The 26427-nt window shown below is 31.7% G+C and overlaps 2 protein-coding genes across 3 annotated transcripts; both read right to left on the bottom strand.

Annotated features, from left to right (window-relative positions):
- Positions 1093-4959, bottom strand: LOC105173244 (pentatricopeptide repeat-containing protein At5g44230). 2 transcript variants are annotated; one of them, XM_011094931.2, is made up of 2 exons: positions 2742-4959; positions 1093-2391 (listed from the first exon to the last, which is right to left on the bottom strand). In XM_011094931.2, exon 1 carries the CDS (start codon positions 4823-4825, stop codon positions 2867-2869), a length of 1959 nt encoding a protein of 652 aa, XP_011093233.1. In that variant the 5' UTR covers positions 4826-4959; the 3' UTR covers positions 1093-2391; positions 2742-2866. The 2 variants fall into 2 exon arrangements, with proteins under 2 accessions (XP_011093233.1, XP_011093234.1); XM_011094932.2 differs by having other exon boundaries at positions 1093-2365.
- On the bottom strand, positions 10865-13135 carry LOC105173245 (nucleoside diphosphate kinase B). Its single transcript, XM_011094933.2, has 4 exons — positions 12940-13135; positions 12496-12544; positions 11324-11555; positions 10865-11168 (listed from the first exon to the last, which is right to left on the bottom strand). Exons 1-4 carry the CDS (start codon positions 12988-12990, stop codon positions 11054-11056), a joined length of 447 nt encoding a protein of 148 aa, XP_011093235.1. The 5' UTR covers positions 12991-13135; the 3' UTR covers positions 10865-11053.

Below are 26427 nucleotides of genomic sequence, written 5' to 3'. Positions count from 1 at the left end.
GTGTGTGTGTGTGTTGGCAATGTGTGTGTGTGTTATGTATGTGTATCTTCATTAAAAAAAACAACAAAATAAAAGAAAGAAGAGAGGCGGTGGACTGGTGGGCCCACCCTCAATTTTCTTTTCTTTCTCTCATATATATATATATATATCACTTACTAATATATATATATAACTTACATATTTATATTTACATTATATTACTTATTTATATATATATACTATATATATATATAATATTATTATTATTTTATTTAATTAATTAGACTTTTCTCAAAATACCATTTACGTCCTTCCTAATTTTCTTAATTAATAGAAATTATCCCAAAATATTATAACGAACTCCAATTTAATTCATTCAAGTGTTATTATGCTCCAATTATGACCCATAATTTAGTGGCTAATTAACTAAATTTCACGAAAATTTATCAATTAATCCTACAATTATGTATTATAATATTTGGGGCGTCACATTAATGTCAACTCCTATTTTGGGTGCATGATCCATCACAAGCGAGCTTTAGACCTTCTCTCTTTCCCAATGAAAAGCTCAAGCGAAACGAGTCTTATATATAGAACTAGACAAACTCCTATTGCAGTTTCATCCTTGTTTTCGCATTTAGCAAATTTCCCTTATTTGTTTCTTTTCTCAAGGGAAATGTATAATGATTTAACTATTCTAGATCACCTTTATCTTATCATATGTTCTGTTTTCACCTTGCTTTTTTCACATCATGGTAATTTCACCTAATTCAAGAAAGATATTCCTGAAGCGCTCTACTGCACAGGAGAACCATTCTGTTGTGTTGTTATTACTCTTTTGACAGGTTACTTACTGATGATTCTTGAGTTCCCCGTCAATTTATGAAGCAACACGAACCAAATCAAAATGTACATCCATCTGTTAAGTTTGTACGACTGGAGAAATAATTCGAGCCTAAACGAAGAAAGTGTCATGAAAACCCATCAAATGAAAAGGAGCAGAAGCTAGAGCCACAAGTATGTTAGTAACCAAATTGAGTTAACATTTGAAATATTTAAGAAGCATAATAGCAATACATGCCTCGATGTAACTCAATGCAAGCGAAGGCAAACTTTGAAATATACGTTGGACTTTTACTTAAAAGATGACAAATACAATTATACAATAAAGGAAAAAACCTAACAAGGAGAAGAAAAGTAGAGCTCACCCAGGTACATATAAGCCTAGAAGGCAAGCAAGTTGAGATATAGCATTTCAATAGACGAACTCTACCATCTATTGGTACATTATCATCAAAGCATGGATATGCTGCAACAAGACACGAGCATCCCGGACATAAAATTCAATACACCGAATATCTCTTGAAAGGCCAGAACATCTGACCATGAAACCATTCCCGTGATAACCATCCAGAAATACTTTCTGATTTTCAAGATGTTCATCGTTTGCTCTACTCATTCGCACATTTGGAGAGGCTCCCAGCATATCTGGAGTACAAAATTCAGTCTGGCAGCCTCCATTTTGAACTTTTCCATTCATCAATGCTTTGCTTTCCTCAATTTGCAATGAAGGAAAGGTCCACAATAAACTATCACCATTAACTAGATTTGTTGAAGTCTTACATTCCATATTGGCTGCAATGTCAAGGGTAAATTACATTTTTGGTCCCATAAGTGAATCTATTTTCAATTTTGGTCCCACACTCTGGCCAATTTGCATATTGAGTCCCATATGTGGTTTTTTTTTCCAATTTGAGGACCATTGAGGGATTTCCGTCCAATTGATAACAACAGTTGCTCTCTCCATTAGTCAATACAATCAAAATAAGAATAAATTATATTTTTGGTCCCACACGTAAATGTGCGAATTGGCTTGAGTATGGGACCAAAATTGAAAACAGTGGCCTGAGTGTGGGATCAAAATTGGAAACAGGTCCACTTATGGGATAAAAAATGTAATTTACTCTTCTTTTGATTGTATTGACTAACAGAGAGAGCAATTGCCGTTATCAATTGGATGGAAATCCCTCAATGGTCCTCAAATTGAAAAAAAAAAACCACATATGGGACTCAATGTGCAAATTGACCTGAGTGTGGGACCAAAATTGAAAACATGTCCACTTATGGGACCAAAAATGTAATTTACCCCAATGTTAACTTCGGGACAGAATTCTATGGATGTCTTCATTATGATTCCCACAAGAGGTGGCTAGTATAGTGACAGAAGTTGTTAATGCCCTTTTCCTTTCTTTGTTGTTGGAAAATATGGTTGAAGTTGAGTAGACTATGTACATGCGCTCGGCACTAGTGCACGTTCAATTTGGTTGTGGTGATGAGAGCATGAACTGTCAACAGATAATGAGTGCAAAACCTCCTTAAGGAATTCCTACATGAGATTGGCTAAATGAAATCCTGCAATTAAGAGTAGAAATCCCAGACAACAATCAAATTGATTACACTAGGAACATTAAATTACAGATCATGGTCTTTATTGTTATGTGGGCCTCCTTTTGTTGAAAAAAGAAATACTATTTGGAAGAATATAATAGAGGTTGAACGAACAGAATATCAAGAACGCTAGCAAGCAGTGAACACAGTCAAGGAGATAGTGGTAGGATCTAAAACTATGTTTCTCATTGTATTGTAAATTATCTACCGGGAAATCAAAGGAAAGATGCCACTGAATGATCTAAACATATTGAGTTCGACAGGCAAGATGTAAAAAAGCCGAATGAATATTTAAGGGAGGACTTGAGAATTACCAAATTTCATTATGGAATTCCACAAGCAAAATAGCTCTGCAACTTAAGCTTAGTTGCCGAAACAGATGAAATAGCTTCCAGAATGACAAACACACTCTGATTCACCCATAGCATTGTCATTTCAATCACCAAAAGTTACAGCAGGAACAGGCCCCGTCACAAAAGTGATGGAATCTCATGTTATCCCTAACTATGATCTCCCTCCCAGTAATTTGGGATGCTCCACACATGAATAAGTGGCAATCCTCACATATCCTTAGATTTTTCACAATTCTAATAGTTGAGCTATCATCTGTTGTAAGCAAGGCATATGCTAGAGCCAGCTTCTCACTGTGATTCATCAGAATTCGTCTTTTCTCTTCGTCATGCACATCATAAACCACAGAGCTCAGGTTTGGTTGATAACCATTTGTTTTTAATCTGTTAATAAGATTCTCGAGTGCCCCCTTAATTTCCCTAGATCTTGGATGGGTCATATCACCAGCATAGAATTCATGAATCACCCCCTTTTCCCCTTCAACCCAACTAAATGCAGGGCTCTTTCTCAATCCCTTCTTCCTTATTAATTTTCTTACCTTTAGTACATCTTCCCACCTCTCGGCTTTTGCATAAACATCTGCAAGCAATATATAATTTCCAATATTTGCAGGTTCCAGCTTGAATAGATGTTTTGCTGCAACTTCAGCAACATCAGGGTTTCCATATATACGACAAGCAGCAAGAAGAGCTCCCCAAATACCGGCATTGGGGTCCATAGGCATACGTTTAATAAGACTAAGTGCTTCCTCCAACCATCCGATTCTGCTAAAAAGATCTACCATGCAATTATAGTGATCTACGCATGGCTTAACACCATAGGATTTCTCCATCATTTCAAATAAACGTTTGCCCTGCTCTGCCAACCCAGCATGACTGCATGCAGTTAGAACCCCAATAAACGTCACTGAGTTGGGCTTCACATCCGTTTTCACCATCTCCTCAAATAATTCTATAGCTGAACTTGCACGCCCGTGAATTGCGAGACCTATAATCATTGAACTGTAGGAATAAACATTTTTTTTGTGCATACTCTTGAAAACCTTATAGGCATCATCCACACATCCACACTTGGAGTACATATCAATGAATGCTGAACCTACATGCACATCATTTGCAGGGCCAAATCCCAAGCTCTCAGCCACATCTCTAACCCAATTAGCATATTTAAGTGCCCCCAACTGAGCACAAGCATTAACAATACCAACTAATGTCACCTCATCAGTCTGCACTCCCACACTCTGCATTCTCTCAAAATACTCCAATGCTTCCCTCGGCTTTGCATTTTGTACGAAACCAGTCACCATGGCTGTCCATGCCACCATATCCTTCACAGGCAACTCATCAAACAACTCACTTGCAGAATCCATATCTCCACCCTTCGCATAAGCATCAATGAGCGAAGTCCAAGAGATCAAATCTTGTCCAGGCATTTCATTGAAAACTCTCCTCCCACAATCCAGCCAACCACATTTTAAGTACATGTCAATTAAAACATTTCCCACAAACAAATCCTCACTAAACCCACCTAACTTAATACTTTCTCCATGTAGTTGCCGACCAAAATTTACATTCATTTCAGTCGCAGCCACCTTCAACAAGGCAGTGAAAGTGAAGGTCACAGGAGTGATACCATCTTTCCTCATGGAATTATAAACAAGCACGGATTCTCCAAACAACCCATCAACCCAATAACCCCTAATCAAAGCTGTGTAAAGAAAAACATTGGGGTACATCACCTGGGAAAAGATGCGAGCTCCATAAGATTCCATACAAATATTTATCTTCGACAGCATCCGCAGGAGCTTTGCCATGATGTAGGATGATTCGTGAAGGCATTTGCGGATTGTATAAGCGTGGGTTTGCTTGATTTGTGCTAGGTTTTTGCATTCTTCTAGCGTGGAAATGAGTTGGGATTCCAAGTGTTTGATTTCTTGCAACTTAGAAAACGGGATGAAGGGGATTTGTCCACCGAACCTGATGGGTTCCGAGATGGGGATTGAAGCTCTAATTATAGGTGCAATCAGCTTCTTGGAGAGTGAAACCATTACACATTTACTTTTACTCGAATCAGTTGGAAGGTTTTTCAGTTTGAAAAGGCAAACAGAAAGAAAACCATTAAGATAATAAATATTGACTAAATATATATACACGAGTGAGAGAGGGTGTATCTGTATCTGAAGGCGGGGGGGGGGGGGGGGGGAAGTGATGGGGCGGGAGGTATATGTATAATATATATTACTAATATAAATATGTTTTATCTTTTTTTTTTCAAGAAGAATATAAATATGTTTATCAAAAACCAATATGATACACTACTGACTACTCCATCCATTATTGCATATATATTAATTATAAAAAAAATCTTCTTTTATATATAAAGTGGAAGTTATTTTGTCAATTTTACAGAATTTGTTCTTTATGTTTATAAGATCCCTTCACCATTTTATTTCATTACAATTAATTGATTAATTTGTAGAGGACATAAATGATAATTTACACTAATTTGGTAATTCTAATGCCAATTTTTCTAATTATAAAAATACACTTTCATTATGGTATAAGAATATATAAATCAACTCTCTATTTCCTTTTTTTTTTTCTAATTAGACAATAAATAATGAATTATACAAATTCTATTATAGAATACACTTTTTTTTAATATAGAAACTTATACTTTATAATATATATATATACACAATACTCTATATAATTTAAAGATAATAATTTTATAATGAAAATACTTAAAAAGTTCAGGGATAATTACACTCCATTCCCTTGAGATTGGTATAATTATACGTAGACTCCATGTGGTTTGAATAATTAAATCTAGCACCCCTAAAGTTTACTTTTATCTAATAAATAAGTCCCTCCATTAGTCAAATCTTTGAGGGCTTGCTCGCACTCCGTCTTCCACTAGAAGTCCTTCACCTTCCTTAACGTCTTGATGAAAGGTAGGTTTCTATCTAACGACCTGGATATGAAGCAAGCTAGGGATGCGGTCTTCCCTATTAGCTTCTGCACATCTTTGATTGTATTTGGCGAGCTCATTTGTATTATGGCTTCTGTCTTTTTTGGATTGACCTTGATTCCCTTTTTGCTTATCATTTACCCAAGGAATTTTCCTCCCCTAACTCCAAAAGTGCATTTGGTTGGGTTTAGCTTTATGCCATATCTCCTCATGATCTTAAAGGTTGCCTATAGGTGAGTTTAGAGTTCTTCCTCTGGAGGTTCCTTCCATCTCGAATTCAAGTAATTCTTTTCTCAATTTTCCATAGACGGCACCAACTGATCAGGGTCTTAGGTCATTAGTCACCTCACGCACCCTCGGGATAACATTGGGACCTAAGAAAAGAGCATATCGTGAGGCTTATTCAGAGGTCTCCAACTAAGACCCTCCGACGCCTAAGTTAGTGACGGGGTGGAGATAGAAGAAAGTGATCTAGCGTATTAAATACGAGTTTGAGTGGAATAAATGTCTTGCCATAAATAAAATATAAATTGTGTACTTATAGTGTCTGAAAGGGTCCCTTACTTGTGCCACGTGTTGTGATCTTACCTTATGTATTGTCAGGTAAATCAACAGCTTTCAATAGTGGGTCATTAGAGTGGGGTTGCCGGAGCGGGTCGGGTCGGGCGACCCGACTTGAATCGAGAAGATGTGAATCTTTAACATAATACTATAATAAGCACCAATTTTAGGGGCATTTATGTTATTTCTATCAATAATTATCATAATGCCCTATCAATGTATATACGACAAGTAGCAAGAGATCTCCTCGGCAACAACATTGCGATACAAAGGCATGCGTTTAATGAGACTAAGTGTCACATTATGCTTAAAAGATCTACCATGCAATTATAGTGATCCATGCATGGGTTAACCTTATAGGCGTCATCCACCCATCTAAACTTTAAGTACATATTGCTAACCCAACTAGCATATTTAAGTGCGCCCAACTGAGAACAAGCATTGATAATACCAACCAATGCCACCTCATCAGTCTTCACTCCCACACTCTGCATTATCTCAAAATACTCCAGTCCTTCCCTCAGTTTTGTATTCTGTACGATATTGGTCACCATGGTGTTAGAATAGGTAACTAAAAAGTCAATTAGTTTGGTTGTTTTTGGAACTATTCGTCAACCTTTATCAAAGTAATATTAGTATGATGAATAGAGTAAGTATTCATCATTAACTCATGTGTTTGTTGTGTTTTACTACTTCATTGAATGGTGTTTCCATATCATAACAGATACCTTAGGTTAAAAGGCTAAAACTTATGGAGTTGGGTTGAGTAGAAATTGGCAGCTACATGACCAACTTATGAGATTTGATCTGAAACGTTCGAAGTCAAGGATTTCGAGACAAGGCATCGATAGTCTTATAGGAACTTGCACTAAGTATTAAAGTGCCATATTTTATTGGTGGGAGATGTTGGTCGTCTATGCAATTGTAATGAATTAGTTGATAAGATAGTCGAATGACTGAACTGACTAGCAGGAATCTTCACATGAAAGCCTTGAAGGCTTGGTCGTTGTGACTAGAATTTTCGCGAACTTGAGGAATCATGACAGTTGCGTGCATATGAACATTGCATCTTAGATCTGGCAAGCGGTGACTGTGTCTCAAGATATGATCATTATAAGCTTTGTCCAGTGCAATCGGAGTATGTAGCAAGGACAGAGGATTCCAAGAGAGAATTTGTCCCTTTCAGTATTTGACAGTAGTTCTCCTATGAGTTCTGAGATGGTTTAGACTCTCAAAGTCTTTAACCAAAGCGATTGATCGATTAGGGATAGGTTTCCTAAATCGGATCAATAGAGTAAACACATCTCAAGCATAAAACATAATTGCTTAGACAAAGATGGGAATCAACGTCCAATTCCATGCCCTAAACTAAGGACGAGAGACATTTGAAAGTAGGATTGTACCCGTATGGAACTTGGAGCTTAAATGTCCACGCCAATATTTACCTAGTCTCTAATGCTATAGACCATTGCTAGACGGCCACCTGTGGTAACAGAATTTCTGGTTATGGGATAATTAAATATAAAAATTTAATTTAATTAATTTTGTTCGTAACAAGCCCAAGCCTAGCTGAAGGTGAACCTAAAGAGTCACACACAAATCATTGCAGAAGTGATGGAATTAAGCCTGGAAGAAACAAATTATTTTAATTAGATTAAATTAATTCATGGAGAATTGAATCATTATTTGAGATAATTCATTGGATGGATGACTCAAGAATTTAATTAATTGGATTAATTAAATTTTGAGTTCAACCTTTTAAAAAAGTAATCTACTTTGGGTTAAACACGTCGTTTGGAACCTTTGTAACCTATGACTGTTGTAGTTCCTACAATACGAATGAGTAAACCGATGAACAACTAGGTGCTAATATGGAATAGCTTCAAAGCACTAATTGAATTTTGTTGAAATTCATGCACATTGTTAAGTTCTTGTTGATTTTTTGAAATTAATGTATCTAGACGAGTCTTTCGTCGTGATGAGTTCAACTTCACTTAAAATGTACATTATTGATTCTCCCATTCTCTGTTTGTTTATGTGTAGCTGTCTAGATGCTACTTATTTCTTGTTTCTGTGATTTGTCTGATGATGGAATTGAGACTATAGTTGTTATTTTCTTATTTCTTCCCCCACATAGGTGCGATATATATTCTAATTGGGGGCTTGTCAATGTCTATATGTGAGAATTTCTAGATAAAATTTTCAACTTAACCATGTTTTCTACAGTTGGGCATATGGTCACGAACTTATGTATCCGTCAAAGTTCATGGCCAGCAGAGCCTGACTTGTTGGGCTGCCCAATGAGGCCCAACACCTTATTTTTTAGCGTGGAAGAAAAAATGTATGAGGGGGTATCATCACTCCCCTCTCCTACTCCAGGAGTGCGAGACTCGGTGTCGGACTACATTAGTAGGACCGAATAGTCCTTCAAAATAGAAGATTTTTCTGTCCCTACTCATTCAGCAAGCAAAATCTTGCTTGGCTATTGGGACTTGCATCTTGTTGTGCTAAGAAGATAAGAGAGAAGCAAACCTAGCTATGCATGGAAAACATGTGCTCTATGATTAGAGGCTCAGCGCCAGGTAGGAGAGAGGAGCATTAAGTCATGCGCAGATGGGACTGCGAGACTGCTCCATAGTCAGAACAATTTCCTCCTTTATTCTGTTTACACGCTCATTGCATTGGGGTTAGTTTTTCCTTCTTCTTTTTTCCTTCTTCTTTCTTTTCTTCAAGACCAGATACTCACCAAAATTTTGAAATTTTATTTTGCAGGTTCTCGAATTTTTTCCTAGGGCTTCTTCCTTGATTAGTATTTACTCCTTTACAACATATGCTTTAGGTAAGATTCCCTTGCCGCCTCATTTTATTTTTCAATCATGTCTACTGGTAGTGTAGATTAAAAGGTTGTGGGAGGCAATGATAGACTTGGTAAGTTCTTCGGTAGATGAGGGAGAATGCCATGCAACCTCTGACTCTATCGAATTTGTGATTCAAGTCCCTACTTCTGATGATCTCCCTAACTTCCCACCTAAGGGCTTTCTTTATTTTTGTCTGACTTTTATGGATAGGTTTAAAACATTCCAAGTTGAGGACTTGGAGATAGGACATCAAGTGCCTTGTAGAGACTTGCATAAGTACTGCAACCGTGTTTCATCAGTAGGAGATGTAGGTCGTTCGTGCAGTTTTAGTGGGTTAGTTGGCAAGGTAGTCAACTGACTGAACTGACTCATGAGAATCGTCATATGGAAGCCTCCTCAAGCTTGGTCGGTGTGATTAGGATTCCCGACCCCTATAGTACAAGATTAGTACTTGGACTTGAGAAACCATGACAGTCACATACATATAATGACTATAGCTTAGATCTGGCGAGCAATGTTTGTTTTGAAAGATACAAACATTATAAGTCTTATCTAGTGCAGTCAGAGTATGTAGGGAGGATAGTGTGTTCCAAGAGAGAATCTGTCCCCTATCAATATTGTGACAGTAGCATCTCCTATACGCTCTAATACACATTTCTCTAAGAACTTGTGGTAACAATGACTGAATAGGTGGGATAGGTTTCCTCGAGTTATTGAGTATAGATGCCTAGTCCAGGATGAGAACCGATGTACAATTTCATGTCTTAAACTAAGGTCAGGAGACGGTTGATTTCACATAGCTAATAAATCATCTTAAAATGAGGGATGAATTATGCTACTGTGAAATCTATGGGGCTTGGGTCCAAAACCCGGCCCCCATCGACTGAAGTAAACACCAAATTAGGTTCTATTATTTCACTTATACAATCTAATACTGACAAGTAAACATAGCCAAGAAGTATTCCTCAAAAACAACCGTTGAGAAAAGAGGGAAAAAACAATCCCATTCTCCATTATTATGTCAGACACCTTTTTACAGAAAGACTTGAACAACCACATCCCAAAATTCTTAAACCAAACATTGAAGCTGACACGGCTGCCTTCTCCATGGGCCTGACTTATCTTCTTTTGAACTCCGGGTTTGATTCTCAATTATAGGTCATAGTGAACAGGTACTCATTTTTATATTGAATCTACCCAACATGATTCTTGATCTTCTTCTGCCACATTTTCTTTCAAATGATCCGTTCGGCTGTTGTCTTGTCAGGCTGTGATGAAAGCTACCCGCCGTGGGAGCTTCTCCAAGAGGACATCAGCGGACGTAGCTTCTCCAAGAGGACATCACATGTCTAGAAGAGTTGCCTTCCTACAGCCTTCTTAGCCTTCTCTATTGGGTTGGTTCATAAATACTCATAGGTCGAAATGGTTAAGATATTAATGAGCTGAGCGTCTAAACATTTGGACACCAAGCATCTTAACAGGATACACATTTCTGTGCTAATTTGCATTAGATTTCGACCTACATTTGCTGCAGATGCTCTAACTTGGTTAATTGGATATTAATATTATTACTCAGGTTCCCGTTGATGCTGCACGGCTGATGGATTGCATTCAATTAATAGGCACATCTAAGCATCTTCATGGTCAGCAAAATAATCACAATGATGTACCCAACCTCTAGGGGTTTATCTGAGGCAACATCAATAACCTCCAAAACACAAGATTCACAAATCCTGTTAAAGATCAAAATTCATAATTTGCTACAAATAGCCATACAACAGGATTCGAATAGCGTTACGATGGGATCAAAATCAAAATAGCGATACAACAGGATCCAAATTGTGACAGAGTCATACAACATAATTAATAGGTTTGATCCAAGAAGTTCATTCATAGATCCAGGGATGGAGGCTGCTGCTCCATTCAGCAATTCCTTCTGGGAACCAAAGAGCAATCTCCGTCCTTGCACTCTCAACTGCATCACTACCATGAATGACATTCCTACATTTGCAACAGCACAGGTTTGATGCAGGCTCTTAGGCAACGTCATGGTAATAACTAATAAAATGCATCATGTACAACATCGGAGAAACAGAGTTTACAACAAAACAGCATGAAAAACACCTTAAACCAGCATAACTGAGAGCAAAACTTACCTGCCAATATCAATGGCATAATCACCACGGATGGTTCCGGGAGCAGAGTCAGCAGGGTTGGTCGCCCCGATTATCTTTCTCCCAGTAGTTACCACATTCTTACCTTCCCAAACCATTGCTACAACGGGGCCAGAGATAATGTACTCAACAAGCCCATTGAAGAACGGCTTTGCCGACAAATCAGCATAGTGCCTCTCAGCAAAAGCACGATCAACAGTAATGAGCTTCAGACCTGTATAACAAGTAACAACAACGGAAATATAACCAGAAAAGAAATCAAAAACTTCAAATACCAATACAAATGTATAAACAGCCAAGCATGGTCATTTGTATTCCTATATGAACAAATTACAGTAAAACTGAATGGAAAAGACTTTTCGAAGATATGAAAGAAAATAGAAACAAACAAATATATCAAGGAACTAATTACCGTTATCATTATCTATCTATAATTGATTCTATATCTATACTTTATTATGAAGGCAGATGGTCTCTTGGTGTCTCACCTTTCTTGGTCTGTTATTTTATATTTTCTTTAGTATTTAATTTAATTTTTTTATTTATTTATCTAACTTTCTACTCTCCCTCTATCTTTTGCTAGTTATTTCTTCCCCCAACCGCCTATTTTCATGTATATTTTTTCCTAATATTATATCATTATCCTCTTTTTATCAGTACTTCCTTATAAATCTAGTATTACAATTTTCTTTGTACATACTTTATTAAATAACAAATATTTTATTCTAAATAATATTAAAGAATTATGCATGCAGGTAGATGTGCCATTTGGATTTTGGACAGCGGCCTTTTTGTTTTTAAATTTTGCAAAATTTTAAATTAACTATTTTTAACTTCTCCATTTATCATATTCTTCCATAAATTCCTTTGGGTAGTTATCTTTTTTTTCCTTTCTCTTCCATCAAACTCCAACATTATGTATTATGTTTCTTTATCAATAATTTTTTATAAATCAAAATGTTTATTAACTTATTATCTTATTAATATATTTACTTTTAGGTACTTTTTTACTCTACAAAAATTAAATAATACAATTTATATAAATATTTTATTTTGCATATTCTTCAAAATGATACACATAGATAGGATATTGGGATGTGACACACTTACTAGTAACAAGAGAAAGCTTTCATAAATTGGGCGAAAAATAGTACCTTTCAAAGTGAAACCTTTCTTCTCAAATCTGCCAATGATCTCACCGACCTGAATCAGAACATACACACAAATAACATCTCAAATTCAACTTTTTAATCCTCAACTGATTTTTTTTTTATTTTTTTTTTTGGCAAATAAACCACAAGATGCACTGCTGTTCTTCCACATCTTCCCAACCAAAATCAATCCACAGATGAACACATTTAACTTTACCACTTTACTGAATTAAAAAAGAAAAAAAAAAACAAATTCTCCATTCCTTCGCCAACCCACATACTGCTTTACACAAACAAATACACCACAGATAGACATTCTTCCTTCTCTTCATTTTTTTTTAAAGCAAAGGATGTTCCCTTGAACAAATCCCGAATTCAGTAACCACCTACAATAATTCGAAACCCTAAACAAAACAATATTTACTAAAAAGAAAAAAAAGTACGAACCAGGCCTCTCTGGACTCCATCGGGCTTGATCATAATGAAAGTCTGCTCCATTGTTGCTGCGGCGGCTTAGCTTAATTGGTGTTTTGCGGTATAACACAGTGAAGAAGCAGAAGGAGTGATACACAGTACAAATATCGCTCTCTCTTCTCTTTCTCTCTCTCTATATATATATTATACCGCTTTAAAAGCACAGGCAGAAACCCTAACGTATCGATTTCACATTTTCCGTTTTTTCTCCGTTTCTTTCAAATAATTGTCTCCCACTGTTGGAGAATAACACGTGTTTTTAGATTCCTTTTATTGCACTTTGATCCTTTAAGTTTCAACTAAATTTATTCTAGCCCCTCTAGTTCCACGTAATTCGTAAAATTATCTCATAAAACTACTTTAAGTCATAGTAGTTTCTCGCAAATTTTACATATTTTTACGTGAAAAAATATTTTATTTACTATATATATATATATCTAATTCGAATCTTATTTTGTTCACTATTTTTTAATTGTATTTTCGAAATGCATAAACTTGAAATACCTATAAAATAGAATATTTTTAATTTTTGGTTCTCAAAAATTGAATATTTCCAACGAAAAATAATAGTCGGAACTTCTTACTTTACTTTAATCATTCTCGATATTCATTCAGTTTTTTTTTTTTTTTTTTGCTTTGGAGAATAGTAAATTGTTGCTTATTTCAATCATTTTTTATAGTTTAGAAAATAATAAATTGTTGCAACCACATATCTATTTTTTAAATTTAATATTCTGATTGTCTATAATTTAGAATCTTTTAAAAAATATACACTATGTTTAGTTTCATTTTGAACTTATTTTGATGTGTTTTGTGGAGATAGAGGGAGAAAAATAAAAATAAATAAATATGTATTACAGATAGTGTGTATGTTTGGATTTGTTTTTGAAGATAATATAAAATAAGTATGGTATATTTGATGTTGTTTAGAAGAAGATAAAAACTATTGTTCATTGTCAAATCATGCCTCTTTTATATATATTTATATATATGTATGAGTATGTATATAATTTTTTTAGTTGTAGGGCCTATAATTAATGTAGACTTATTTTGATAAAAAATAAATAAGGTACTGTTTTCAAAATATCTCAAAACACCACCAAAACTTTCAAAACAAATCAAGGCAAATATTTATCATATTTCAGCCCATATCTGAGGTAGGCCAAAAATAAAATCAAATACTATGATAATGTCCTGATATGACATAATATAAACTCTAGAATAGGTCAAGAAATGCCCCTAACCCAAATTGGACCAATTTGAAATAAAAATATTACATAACGAGTATATTTTACTCGGGGCGTTAAAATGGATTTAGACCCATGGGTTCAATCCGACTCAATAATTTTTGGGTCGGGTTAGATTAGTTATAAATTAAAATAAATTGATATGAATTTACGTTAAATAAAACTAGATACGGTGGCACGCAATACCTACGCGCATAATATCTATGTTTTTACTTTATTGAAACTTATAATTTGTTCCTCTATATTAAATTTTTTTATTATTTTACAATTTCATATACAAAATTATCTAGTAATTCTTTTTAATTTATCAACAATATTTTACTCTAATTAACTTAAAAATCGATACTTTTTGTAGGATATATATTGTATCGATAGTGATGATTATATATACATGCAAAACAACATACTAATATATCATTTCAATTTCAATTAATAATAAATTTAAATAAAAATGAGGTAAATTTACTTTTTTAGTACGTGTAGTTTCATGGAATTAATTTTCTACAGAAACTTGATTGAGTAGTTAATTCAACGAGAAGTTGAAGGGCATTTTTGATATTATAATAATTTAATGTACTAATATCAAAAGTACCGCTTTTCTCTCTTTCTCCATACGTATCGCGCGCACAAATAACACTTAATTTTCAATAAAAAACTTATAATATTATTTTTATTATTTCAAATTATTTAATAATGTATTTTACATTTTTATGTATTTTTTTTTTTTATATTACAGCTTATAAGTCTGAAGGCGATGAAAATGAGAATTACTTCTCAACAAATATAGAGAATTTGGTTGCACGGCTTGGTGTTCATTTAAGATAAGTATTCAGAATTTTTTGAATTATTTTGATAAAATATAGTATTTTGTAGATATTTAGTAGATTTTTTTATTTTATAATTTAGCAAATGAATTTTAATGTACATAGTCATTTTTCAGAAATAATGTGTGATACAAGTAATAATTATCTTTTTCAATATTTCAAATATTGTCCTTTTCCTTTTTCCATCGTGCAAAATTTTAAAACATTTAGATTCAAATTAATAAAATAATTTATACCATTTACAGCACGACCCATTTTAGATCCATTCATTAGAACCCATGTTGGACCCGTTCCATTTTTAACCCAATCCAACTCGCCCATTTACCACTCATGTATTTTACTACATAACTTAAGTAAAAAGTAGTCGATTATATAACAAAATATTAACATTTATAATGTAATTAGTCTATTATTGAATTGTTTTATTTAGAGTAAGAATAATTTTATTTCGAGTACAGAAAAATGATAAAGAAATGGATTAGGGATAACAACACCGCGTTCTTATAAAATTTAGTGTAATTATACGTAAACCGTCTGTAATTTAAAAAATTAATCTAGTACTCTGGATATTTATTTTTATCCAATAAACAAATCCATCCGTAAGTCAAAATTCACCAAATTAACTGATATTAGCAAAAAAATATTGAACAAAAATTCTTCGATTGATTTAATACTAATTTATTACAGGTCAAGGACTTGAACCAAACTGCCTTTATAAGAGTAAAGATAAACTAATAATTAGTCAATTCAGAGATTCCCATCCAATTTTTTTTGTTAATATCAGCAAATTTGATAAATTTTGACTAATAGATGAATCTATTTACTAGATAAAAATAAATTATCAAGAATATTAAATTAATTTTTCAAACTAGATAATTTTTATGTAATTATATCAAATCTAAAGAAAAGAACAGTATAACTATCCCAATAAATTGTTTAGTAGCCATTGTATTGTAAACAAAATTTGAACTAAGGCCCAAAAGGGTCAAAATCTACTCCAATAGCCCAGAAAAAAGTCCATAAACCTATTGGGCTGCCAGAACTAAATTGGACATGGGTAAGGCCCTTATACATTTGAGGCACAGAGGCCCACAATTGAACTGGGCCACGACTGGAGGCCCAAAAAGCGTCCATCACTTCTCCAAAATAAGAGCAATATGCCTAACCACTCCTAAGGCGTTGTTTGGTTCAGTGAGAGAAAATGAAAAGAGAAAAATTATAAATAAAAATCAGAATGAAATATTTTTACATACTAGTATCTCAAGTAAAAGGAATAAATTGTGTATATAGATAATATAGTAAATAAATATAAAATAGGTATTTTTTTTATTTTTTTTACTCTCAAAATTTTAAATATTTATCCAATTTTGGATCAAAATAAATTTGGGTTCTGGAGGAGTTTTATGACACCCAATTTTACTACCCATCATTTATTCTCCCATTGCGATCTCGCGAGGTGAGCTAACCCCAAAAACTTGTTCTCAGTTCGGATTGTAGGCTGCAACTCGCCTGCATGAAGCCGGAATCGTTAGTAATCGTCGGTCAGCCATACGACGGTGAATTCGTTCTCGGGCCTTGTACACATTGCCCGTCACACTATGGGAGCTGGCCATGCCCGAAGTCATTACCAAACAAGAATGTTTTTTTTTTTCTTTTTTTCTCTCACATCTATTTTTCATTCAATCCAAACAAGCTCTAAGTTTTCTATATAAAAAGAAAAGATCCTCGTTTTTTTTTTTTTGTTTCTTGGTAATGTTTCTTGAACTTTAAAGCTACTTATATTTCTTTTCATTATTCTCACTGTCCCTCTTAAAATCTTTACTGACTTGAGTATATGAGTACTGATTTTTATTTTCTAGGTTCCCTTACATTATGCAGCAATCTGGTCGTTCCAACTACAAATTAGGGATCAATGATGTTTCAGTCTAGTAGTTAAGCCTAAGATTGAGGTTTTATGAATAAATTTGAGATCATGGTTTCCAGTCCCACTGGATGTCCAGATATTTGTCTCACTTTGTGAGAGTTATTGCAATTTATTTATTTTTGTTATATTAATGTATTGGTTGAATTGAAGTATTGCTCAGTATATCAAGATTAGTTATTACAATTCATTTATTATTGTTGTATTGATGTATTGGTTGAATTTATGTTATCAGCAAAAGAACGTTCTCTGTGCTTCCAGACATGCCCAGCTCCACATATTCTTGTACAGTCAAAGGGGATCGATTCCGTAAAAGAGTACTGCAGTATATCGAGATGAATTATTATAATTTATTTATCATTATTACTAAAAGAAAGAGTACAAATTAGGGGTTTTACAAATTTTGATGGTGTAAATTATTCTTTTGTTTTTTTTTTTCACCATTTCAACAAAATAAATTTATGGTATTTTTGTTATATATATAAAAATATTTGTTTATAATTTGACATTTGGTAGTATTAGACACGTCCAATATCTAAAAGTGTTGAATATGGTTATTATTCACAGTCCTCAGAGACTAAACCTGGAGACTATTAGGACTCATCTGACGTAAAAGACGCATCCATGCCCCGAGTGTTTGGAATTTTTTATGAGTTTATGAATTTTTTAAAACATCTTATAAGTACATTTAAGTGTTTGGTCATTTTTTAGAAAATATAGAGTAAATTACGTTTTGTTATTTGAACTATGCCTGTTTTTACACTTTGTCATATAAATGTTTTTTTTTTTTTTTTTTTTTTCAATTTTTATTTTTTTTTTTTTTTTTTTTTGTCAATTTATCATTTTAACTTTATGAAATTTGCACTTTGCTATATACGATAGTTGTTTTGTTGATTTTTCTGCCGAAAAACATCACATGTTGTGTATATGTGAAAATATCATATTACATAACCTTTAGATATTACATGTGCACTGCATGTGATTTTTTTTTCGACAAAAAACTTGATTGAAAAATAGATATAAATGACAAAGTATAAAAAAGTCATAAAATTGAGGTTGTAAGTTGACACAAAAAAAAGTTTAGATGCCAAAATGTAAAAATGATCATAGTTCGGATGACAAAAATATAATTAACCCAAAAATATATTATAAGGTCTGGAAATAAGTTGTTATGAGCTTATAAGCCCTTTTCTTTTTTTTTTAGAAAAAAGCAAAGAGTTGACAACTTATTTATAAGATTTTAACAAATTCATTCAAATTAATATAAATTTGTCATTACTAATATATTAAAGCTCTATAATTTTATTTTATTCAAATACTTCATAGACTTATTTTTAAAATAAAATTTAATATCTTATAAATTTTAAGTACATCTTATATAAAAAAAATTAACTAAGTTAGAGACGTTTTTTTTTTATTTTTTTTATTTTAAATTTTTGCTTTTGTTTTGTTGCAAAAGTGAGAGACGTTTTTCCTACGGGGTTCAGGAATCGGGCCACTGTACCCAATATTCCTTGTCACTTAGGCCGTGTTTACTTGATGGGACAGGATATACCTACCTGGGATTGATTTGGGACAACAAAGTGGACTGTCCCAAATGGGACATACTACACATAATTAAACTCCTCTTTTTTAGGTTTAATGTAATTCTACGTAAAATTTTTGTATTTTTGAAAATTGTATATAATAGTTTTAAAGTTTGCTTCTATTTGACAAAAAGGTTCATCCGTTCGTTAAAAATTACTAAATTTATTAATATTAACAACAATACTAAATGAATGTCGATATTTATTCTCGGTTGATTTATTACTAACTTATTGCAAGCCAAAGAATTTTTTTCTGAACTACCTTTATAACAGTGAAGGTATAACTCCTCACATGCATTTACATGGAAGATGTCCAAGAATAATTTGGTCATGAAAAAGATTTATTTAGCCTGCAATATAATAAGTAAATTCTAAGTAATATAAACTTGTATCTGTTTTTTGAATTTTGACTAATGGAAGTACTTATTTGTTAGACGAAAACAAATCTAAAAAGTACTAGATGTAATTTTTTTAAATTATAAGGGGTTTATATGCAATTACACCAAACATCAGGAGAGGAGAGTGTAATTATCTGAATTTATTATCACAAACTTTTTGAATTACTAATGTAATTTAAATCGATTCACGAACTACTACTGCAAATTAACTAATTAAGATGGTCTTTGGTTAAGCTTATTTGCAACATCTTATCAGTTTATACATTTTATAAGACGTTTTTAAACTTATAAAATGTTAGATCTTATTTTTAAAAAAAATTATTGTGGTGTTTGGATAAAATAAAATTATAGAACTTAATGATAACAAATTTGTAATTAATTTGAAGAAAATTAAACTAACTGGTTCAAATTATTAAAATAAATTAGATACATCTTTACTTGTTCGGAATGATCGTATAAGTTCCTAACATTTGAATTTTTTTTTTTTGGATATTACAGGATTATTTTTTGAAAAGTTCACTACATCTTATAGGCTCTAAAACATCTTATAAGACGTTTTAAAAAGCTTATAAACTCACTCCAAACACACTGTGAATTCGGTTACATAATCACCTAGTGAAAATTAAAGAATTACGACTGGCTCCCATGAGACTAGTCATAATTACACATATCTATGCGTTATTTGAAAAATTATAATCACCCGTCTGGTATTAATGGACGTCTGACGAATACTCTCTTATTATGGATTGTTGTGAGAAGGTATTTGCTCGATGACCCTTAATTCTATAGGAGAGTACAATTTTTTAAATAATTATTTTTTTTTATAATTATGACAAATTTCAAAAGAAAATTGTAATTTACCCTAAAATTATTGCAAAACCACCCCAACAACAACATTGGACTTTAGTCTTAAGTACTTCACAAGATAAAAGTTGGTGAAGGATTATTAAGTCTCAACTCTACAACATTCCCTTCAACTTGTGAAGCATTATTTCTTTGTAAGGACAAACGAATAGAGACAAAAAAAAATAAAAATAAAAATAAAAATCAGAAAAAGGGACCCACCAAAATGTGTATTCATCATGAAATTTGGAAGGTTGATAGAAAGGCCATTGATTGTTGAATGGAATTCAGCAACATAAATATTGCATTTTGGCCCCTCAAATTTTATAATAGAAAAAATGCAAGTAACCCCTTCTGATATCACAAATGAGCATATTACCCCCTTATAAAAACACAAATAGCGATTTACCTCCTTATATTTTTTAAAATAAATAATTTATCCCCCTATGATTTTAAAAATGAAGCAATTTACCTCCCCGTATAAGGAGGTAAATTGCTTCATTTTAAAAAGTATAGGGGATAAATTGCTATATTTTTTTCATAAGGGGATAATGTGCTCATTTTCAATATCACATGGGGTGTATAAGGAGGTAAATTGCTTCATTTTAAAAAGTATAGGGGGGTAAATTGCTATATTTTTTTTATAAGGGGATAATGTGCTCATTTTCAATATCACGTGGATGAATTGCTGTTCACCCAATTTATATATATTGCTTCAACTTTTAATTATCTTCCTTCATTGACAACCTATTTATTGCCACTTTGAATATTTAGTCCATAATCATGAGACTGTCAGATCCTACGGTTGTGACTTCTTTTCCCAAGCAATTCAATATATTCTGTTTGAATTATTGGATTATGATAAATCAAAGAAAATTAAATAATTAAAATAAATTAGTTTTATGCTTTGATTTTGCTTTTATTGCAATAATTTCCTCGTGAAAATTAAGGTATGTGTTTTGTGGATCTTATTTAAAACATGTTATAAGTTGTTTTTCAAACTTATTAGATCAAGAGGGGGGAGGGGCAAGATTTGTAAATTTTTTCAAAACTATAAATAAAATTCAATTCTTTTTATATATTGGACCCCAGATTTTGTAATTTTTATACATTGGCTTTTATAATTTTATTTAAAATTATACAAATATTTTAATTTTAGGGATAATTACACTTTCCTGTCATGAGTTTTGATGTAATTACATATAGAATTCATATGGTTTGAGAAATTATATCTAGCATTCCTGAGGTTTTCTTCCTCTAATAAATATGCCCCACCCCCATTAATCAAAGTTCAATGAGTCAGCTGATATTAACAATAAAACTAAATAAAAAAATTGATATTTACCCTTGATTGACTTGAAACTGACTTATTATAGGTCAAATAATTTTTTCGTACTATACTACCCTTATAACGGTGAAAATATGGGTTAAATACATGCACCCTGAACTATGCATCTTGTCTCATTTACACCCTTAAAGTATGAAAGGTAACAAGAACACCCCTGACACAATAATTTGGCATTGATAAGACAAAAATTTCCTTCTCACTTACCCCTATACTTTTTTTTCTACTACCTAAAATGTATTTTATTAAAATATCTCCCCAAAATTTATTTTAGTGATTTAAAATTTTATTCATATTTTATTTTAAAAATAATATTTATAATTTATAATTTTTTATAAATTATGGAACACAAAAATATTTATAAACTCAATATATGCAAATATATTTTAAAAAATAAATAAATTATGTTAAAAAGTACATGTAAATATGTGTCAATACATAATGCATATAAAATTATAGAAAAAGTAAGTTATATAACTTATAAATTTTTATCCAATTATTTATCCACAAAATAAAAATATTATATCATTACTTAAAAAATATAGAATATTATATATTTATTATATTATAGATTTGCATATTTTACACTATATATACGTTCGATGTAATATTTAAAATTTGCATTGATAATTTATTTTTAGAAAAAGTTCAATATGTATAACAGTACAGGCAAAAATTATGTAAACTTTTTAACCAATTGTGTAAAAAATATAAGAATTGTAAATTTATGGAGTTTATACAAATTCTCTACTGGGCATAAAAATTATAAATTTTGGCTAGTGTTTATTTTAAATAAAAAAAATTACAATAATTCAGATTATATTCAGGAGAATTATTATAAATATTTTAGGGGTGTAAATAATAAGGGCATTTTCATCATAAAAAAATTTAGTGTGTATCACGAGGGGCTATTTTGTTACATTTTGTAGTTCAGGGGTATAAATGCACTTTATGCATAGTTTAGGAGTGCAAAGTGTATTTAATCTTAAAAAATTTGAAGTCAGCAATAAGTCAATCAAGGTTAAATATAGATTTTTTTTTTATTTTTTTGTTAATATCAGTAAATTTAATGAATTGTGAGTAGCAAATGGACTTATTTGGCAGATGAAAGCAAGTTCGAAAGGTGTTAGATATAATTTCTCAAATCATAGAGGATTTACGTATAATTACACCAAACTTCATAGCAGAGGAATGTAATTATCCTATTTTATATAAAATTTCCCCCCCTAATTATCTTAACTCCCTCCCAATAATGTAGCAATGTTAGATTTTATTTTAAATGTAGTTCTTAAAGTATTTGGGTAAAATAAAATTATAGAGCTTATAAAAAGCTTGTAATGATTTTGCATTTAATAATAAAGAAATTTGTTAAAATATTAAAAGTTGTTAGGAACTATTTACTTTTTATTAAGGCGCTTTTGAGCTTCTAATATCTTATTTTTTTAATTTTAATTTTTTTTAAAAAATTATCAAATATTTTTTAATATTTTATAAGCTTCCAAACATCTAATAAAATATTTTAAAAATGGTATAAACTTACCCACATACCCTGTAAGTTACGCAAGACAAAATAGCTAAGAATTAACTGTATTTATTGGGAAAAGTATTATTTTAGTCCGCTAAGTATGTTTAATTTTAATTTTAGTCTGATAACTATGTCCATTTTTGTTTAGATCCAGTAACTTATGAAATTACTTATTTTTAGTCCTCTGGTAGATTTTCGGACAAATTTAGCCCTATGCAACTTTTGAAAGGCGGTTTTACCCATATGCACTCATAGGGATAAAATTATTCGAAAATATGCCAGAGGACTAAAAGTAAGCAATTTCATAAGTTACTAGACCTAAATAAAAATGGACATAGTTATCGGACTAAAATTAAAATTAGGCATACTTAACGGACTAAAATAATACTTTTTTCGTATTTATTATTGTAAGATAACAATAAATAAATAGTTAAAATTTCAAAACAGTATTCTGTCTCGAATCTTTTATTTGCAAATTGTTGCTGCATGTAATATTTCATCTTATATACATCCAATAAATGTATAAAAATTCATGTTATATATATACATATAAATATTATAAATACTTTTTAGAGTATTTTATTTATGATAATTGATGCGTACCGGAGTTCAATAGCACCATAATAATTGAATGATATATCTTAAGATAAATCTTAATGATCAATGTAGGACTCACTTGTGAAATAGGGATTATCACTCTAATATTTAAATCAGTAAATTAATTTACTGAAAAATGAGTAAGAAAACACGTGAAAATAACATAAGATATGGTATGATAATCGAAGTGGAGTGACAAAATATAAAAATATAAAATGGGGTATGCCGGTGTAGTGCAAAAGTCATAGCCTTGCTATTGACCGAAAGTAAAAGTGCGCGTGAATGTTAATGCATGAAGTTATTATTAGGATTGCACTATAACCTCTATTTATAAGCCGATTAATTAGGAGTAGAATCTGGGAGTCAATTGCTATGTGTATTTCATCATTTGAAAGTTGCTTGTGGTAGCTAACTAACAAAAAAACAAAAAAATAACAAAAAAAGGATTGAGATTATGTTCGTTTGAACGAGTTTTGTCAAGTCAACCCAAAATCTGGATGCTCTGTTTTACCTGCTGTTGACAGGTCGGCCGCAGCAAATCTAAAGAGAGTTTATTGAAGATTTTTTCAGTGTGATGCATTTCAAGATGTGGAAAACATATTTTACACGGAATCCCCTCATCCTGTTACATTAAACTCGTTATGGGCCCTACCAGATTGATATAAAAGTAGAATTTACGGGGTTGATACTTTGCTCATAGGCCAATAGGTTAAGCCTGTTGAATTAATTAGTGGGGGCCCACTTTCTTTATCGTGGAATTTAAAAAAAAAATAGTTGAGGAGATGCCGTCGATAATAATATTATAAAATGAAAGATAATTTTAATTTTATATTGAAAGAAAAAAAATTAAAATGAAAAAATTTGAAAGAAGTGGGAAACAGAAGAAGATATGTGTTGGTAAAAAGTAGAGCAATGAGAAGATTTATAAAATCTTTTGAGGATGCTTTATTCCAAGATAGGCAGTTGCTTTTCCAAGTCAACCACACCACATAGACATGCTCATATTGGGATATCTATGACCCTATTTGTTCAAATTAATCATTTCTGGGGTGCTCAATGATTCATACATATATACTTTTGAAAGAAAGTTGTGTTCATGTTAAATATTTTGATAAATTACAGCTATTTCTCGTAAAATTTGATATAATTATAAATATTTTTTTTATTATTTAAAAAATTATAAAAAATTTTTAAATAAAAAACAATTATGTATATCCGGAACGAAAAAGTGGAATTCAATACTTTCCCTTATTAAATGTTATTTGAAAAAATATAAAAAAAAATTGTGAGGTTGAGTAAAGCAAATAATTCGGAGGGCATATTAGTTCATAATAATACATTTAAGTTTTTTTTTTAAAAAAAATATATAAAATTAGAATTCATATTTCAGAAATACATTTTGATCAGTTCACCACAAAGACTGGATCTGATGAATATTAAAGAAATTGGCTCGTTATTAGATGGATGTTAAAATTGAGGAGGAGACTTGTAATTTCCTAAAGAACGATGACGTATTTATAATTACTTCAAATTCTGGGAAGGTGTTTGTAATTTATCTTAAATATTTCCGATAAATTACTCTGACAATCCCTAAATTTAAGTCTAGTTAATGATCTGAATTTTTGCAGTCTGATATAGCAATCAATTTTGATAGACATGAGGCAACAGTACTTAAGTACATATTTAAGCATATATAGTAAAATCTCTATAAATTAATAATGTCGGGACCATGTAATTTTATTAATTTAAAAATATATTAATTAATCAATAAATTAATAATTTATTAATTTAAGAGATTATTTCCAATTCAACGAACCTATATTATTCTTCAAGAATAAAATATATATATTATATTGACTATGATGTTCATGGACAATGTGACTAATTAAATATAATACACCCTGTACAAAAAATTCAACTGAAAATAATACAATGCCTTCGTAGCCAATTACACGGGAGGAAGCACTCATCGCAGCAACAACTCTTTGCAATTTTTTGTTCAGTATGAGAACGCAACACCGGAGCTTTTGGATGCAGTAAAGAAAGTTAGTGACGAAATACAACTAAATTTAAATTTTAAAAAGAAGCAAACAATAGTAGAATCATATTTTACTAAGCTGTTCCAGTTATATTTATTACTTTATATGATTATTAATTTATAATATTAAATGGACCATAAATTCATACAAGGATCTTTTTGAAAATTATTATCTTATTAATTTATTAAAATTATAATTTAGACTGTGGACTCAAATCAGGATCAAGAAAAAGTTTTAAAAAAATTATTAATTTATCGAGTATTAATTTATAGAGGTCGTAATTCCTTGTCCTAATAAGTCATAAAAATCTAGAAGAAAATTACTAGAACCACCATTTCTATAAGCCCAAATTAGGCCCGAAAGCCCATACGAAATCCTCATTTCCAAAAGATAGTGTTGATTCCAGCGTTGATTGAATGATTATGTGGAGTTTTATTTAAAAAGTAGATAATATATACTTAATCATAGATTTTAACAATATACATATATACATATATATATTTTTTCAAACCCAATAAACAAATTTGGTCCAAAATCCGCACTATGAAGTCAGGCCCTGGGGGTGTGCAGAAAACTGAAAAATCGGCCGAATCGGACCGAATCGAATCGAACCGAAATTTTCGCTTCGATTTTTGATTTTTCTTTTAAAAATTTTTGATTTTTCGATTCGGTTTTTGTTCACCGTTTTGGTGATCGAATTGAACCGAAAAATCGAATTTTTAAATAATAAAATAAATAAAAAAAATATTTTTATACATATTATTATTAATATATATTAATATATATACAATAAGAATATCAAAGTATATGATTTTAAAAAAAAAGGAAAAAACACGGTTTTTTCGGATTTTAAACCAAAAATTGGATTTGGTTCCGTTAAAACCAAACCGAACTGATCAAATTCGATTCGGTTTTCGATTTTACAAAACTCCAAATCGAATTTTCGATTAACCGAAAATTCGGTTCGGTTCGATTCGGTTAACCGATTTGCACACCCCTATTGACAGGCCCCAACCCCTCAACTTAAGTCATAAATTTTGCTGGCAAAAACACGCTTGAAAGGTTGCAAGAGGTATAACCAACTAGCTTGGTTCTGATGACGGGCCACTGCCTAAAAATAGGATCCGTATTAGTAG

The sequence above is a fragment of the Sesamum indicum genome, linkage group LG11 (assembly GCF_000512975.1).
Source record: "Sesamum indicum cultivar Zhongzhi No. 13 linkage group LG11, S_indicum_v1.0, whole genome shotgun sequence".
NCBI lineage: Eukaryota > Viridiplantae > Streptophyta > Magnoliopsida > Lamiales > Pedaliaceae > Sesamum > Sesamum indicum.
This window is presented reverse-complemented; position numbering and strand designations above follow the sequence as displayed.

Bases quoted from the DNA above. Each gene is read 5' to 3' on its own strand.
- LOC105173244 (XM_011094931.2), bottom strand. From the start codon at position 4,825: ATGGTTTCACTCTCCAAGAAGCTGATTGCACCTATAATTAGAGCTTCA.
- LOC105173245 (XM_011094933.2), bottom strand. From the start codon at position 12,990: ATGGAGCAGACTTTCATTATGATCAAGCCCGATGGAGTCCAGAGAGGC. The intron at 12,545-12,939 runs GTTCGTACTTTT...GTTCTGATTCAG, and splicing joins ATGGAGTCCAGAGAGGCCTG to GTCGGTGAGATCATTGGCAG. The intron at 11,556-12,495 runs GTACTATTTTTC...CTTGTTATACAG, and splicing joins GAAAGGTTTCACTTTGAAAG to GTCTGAAGCTCATTACTGTT.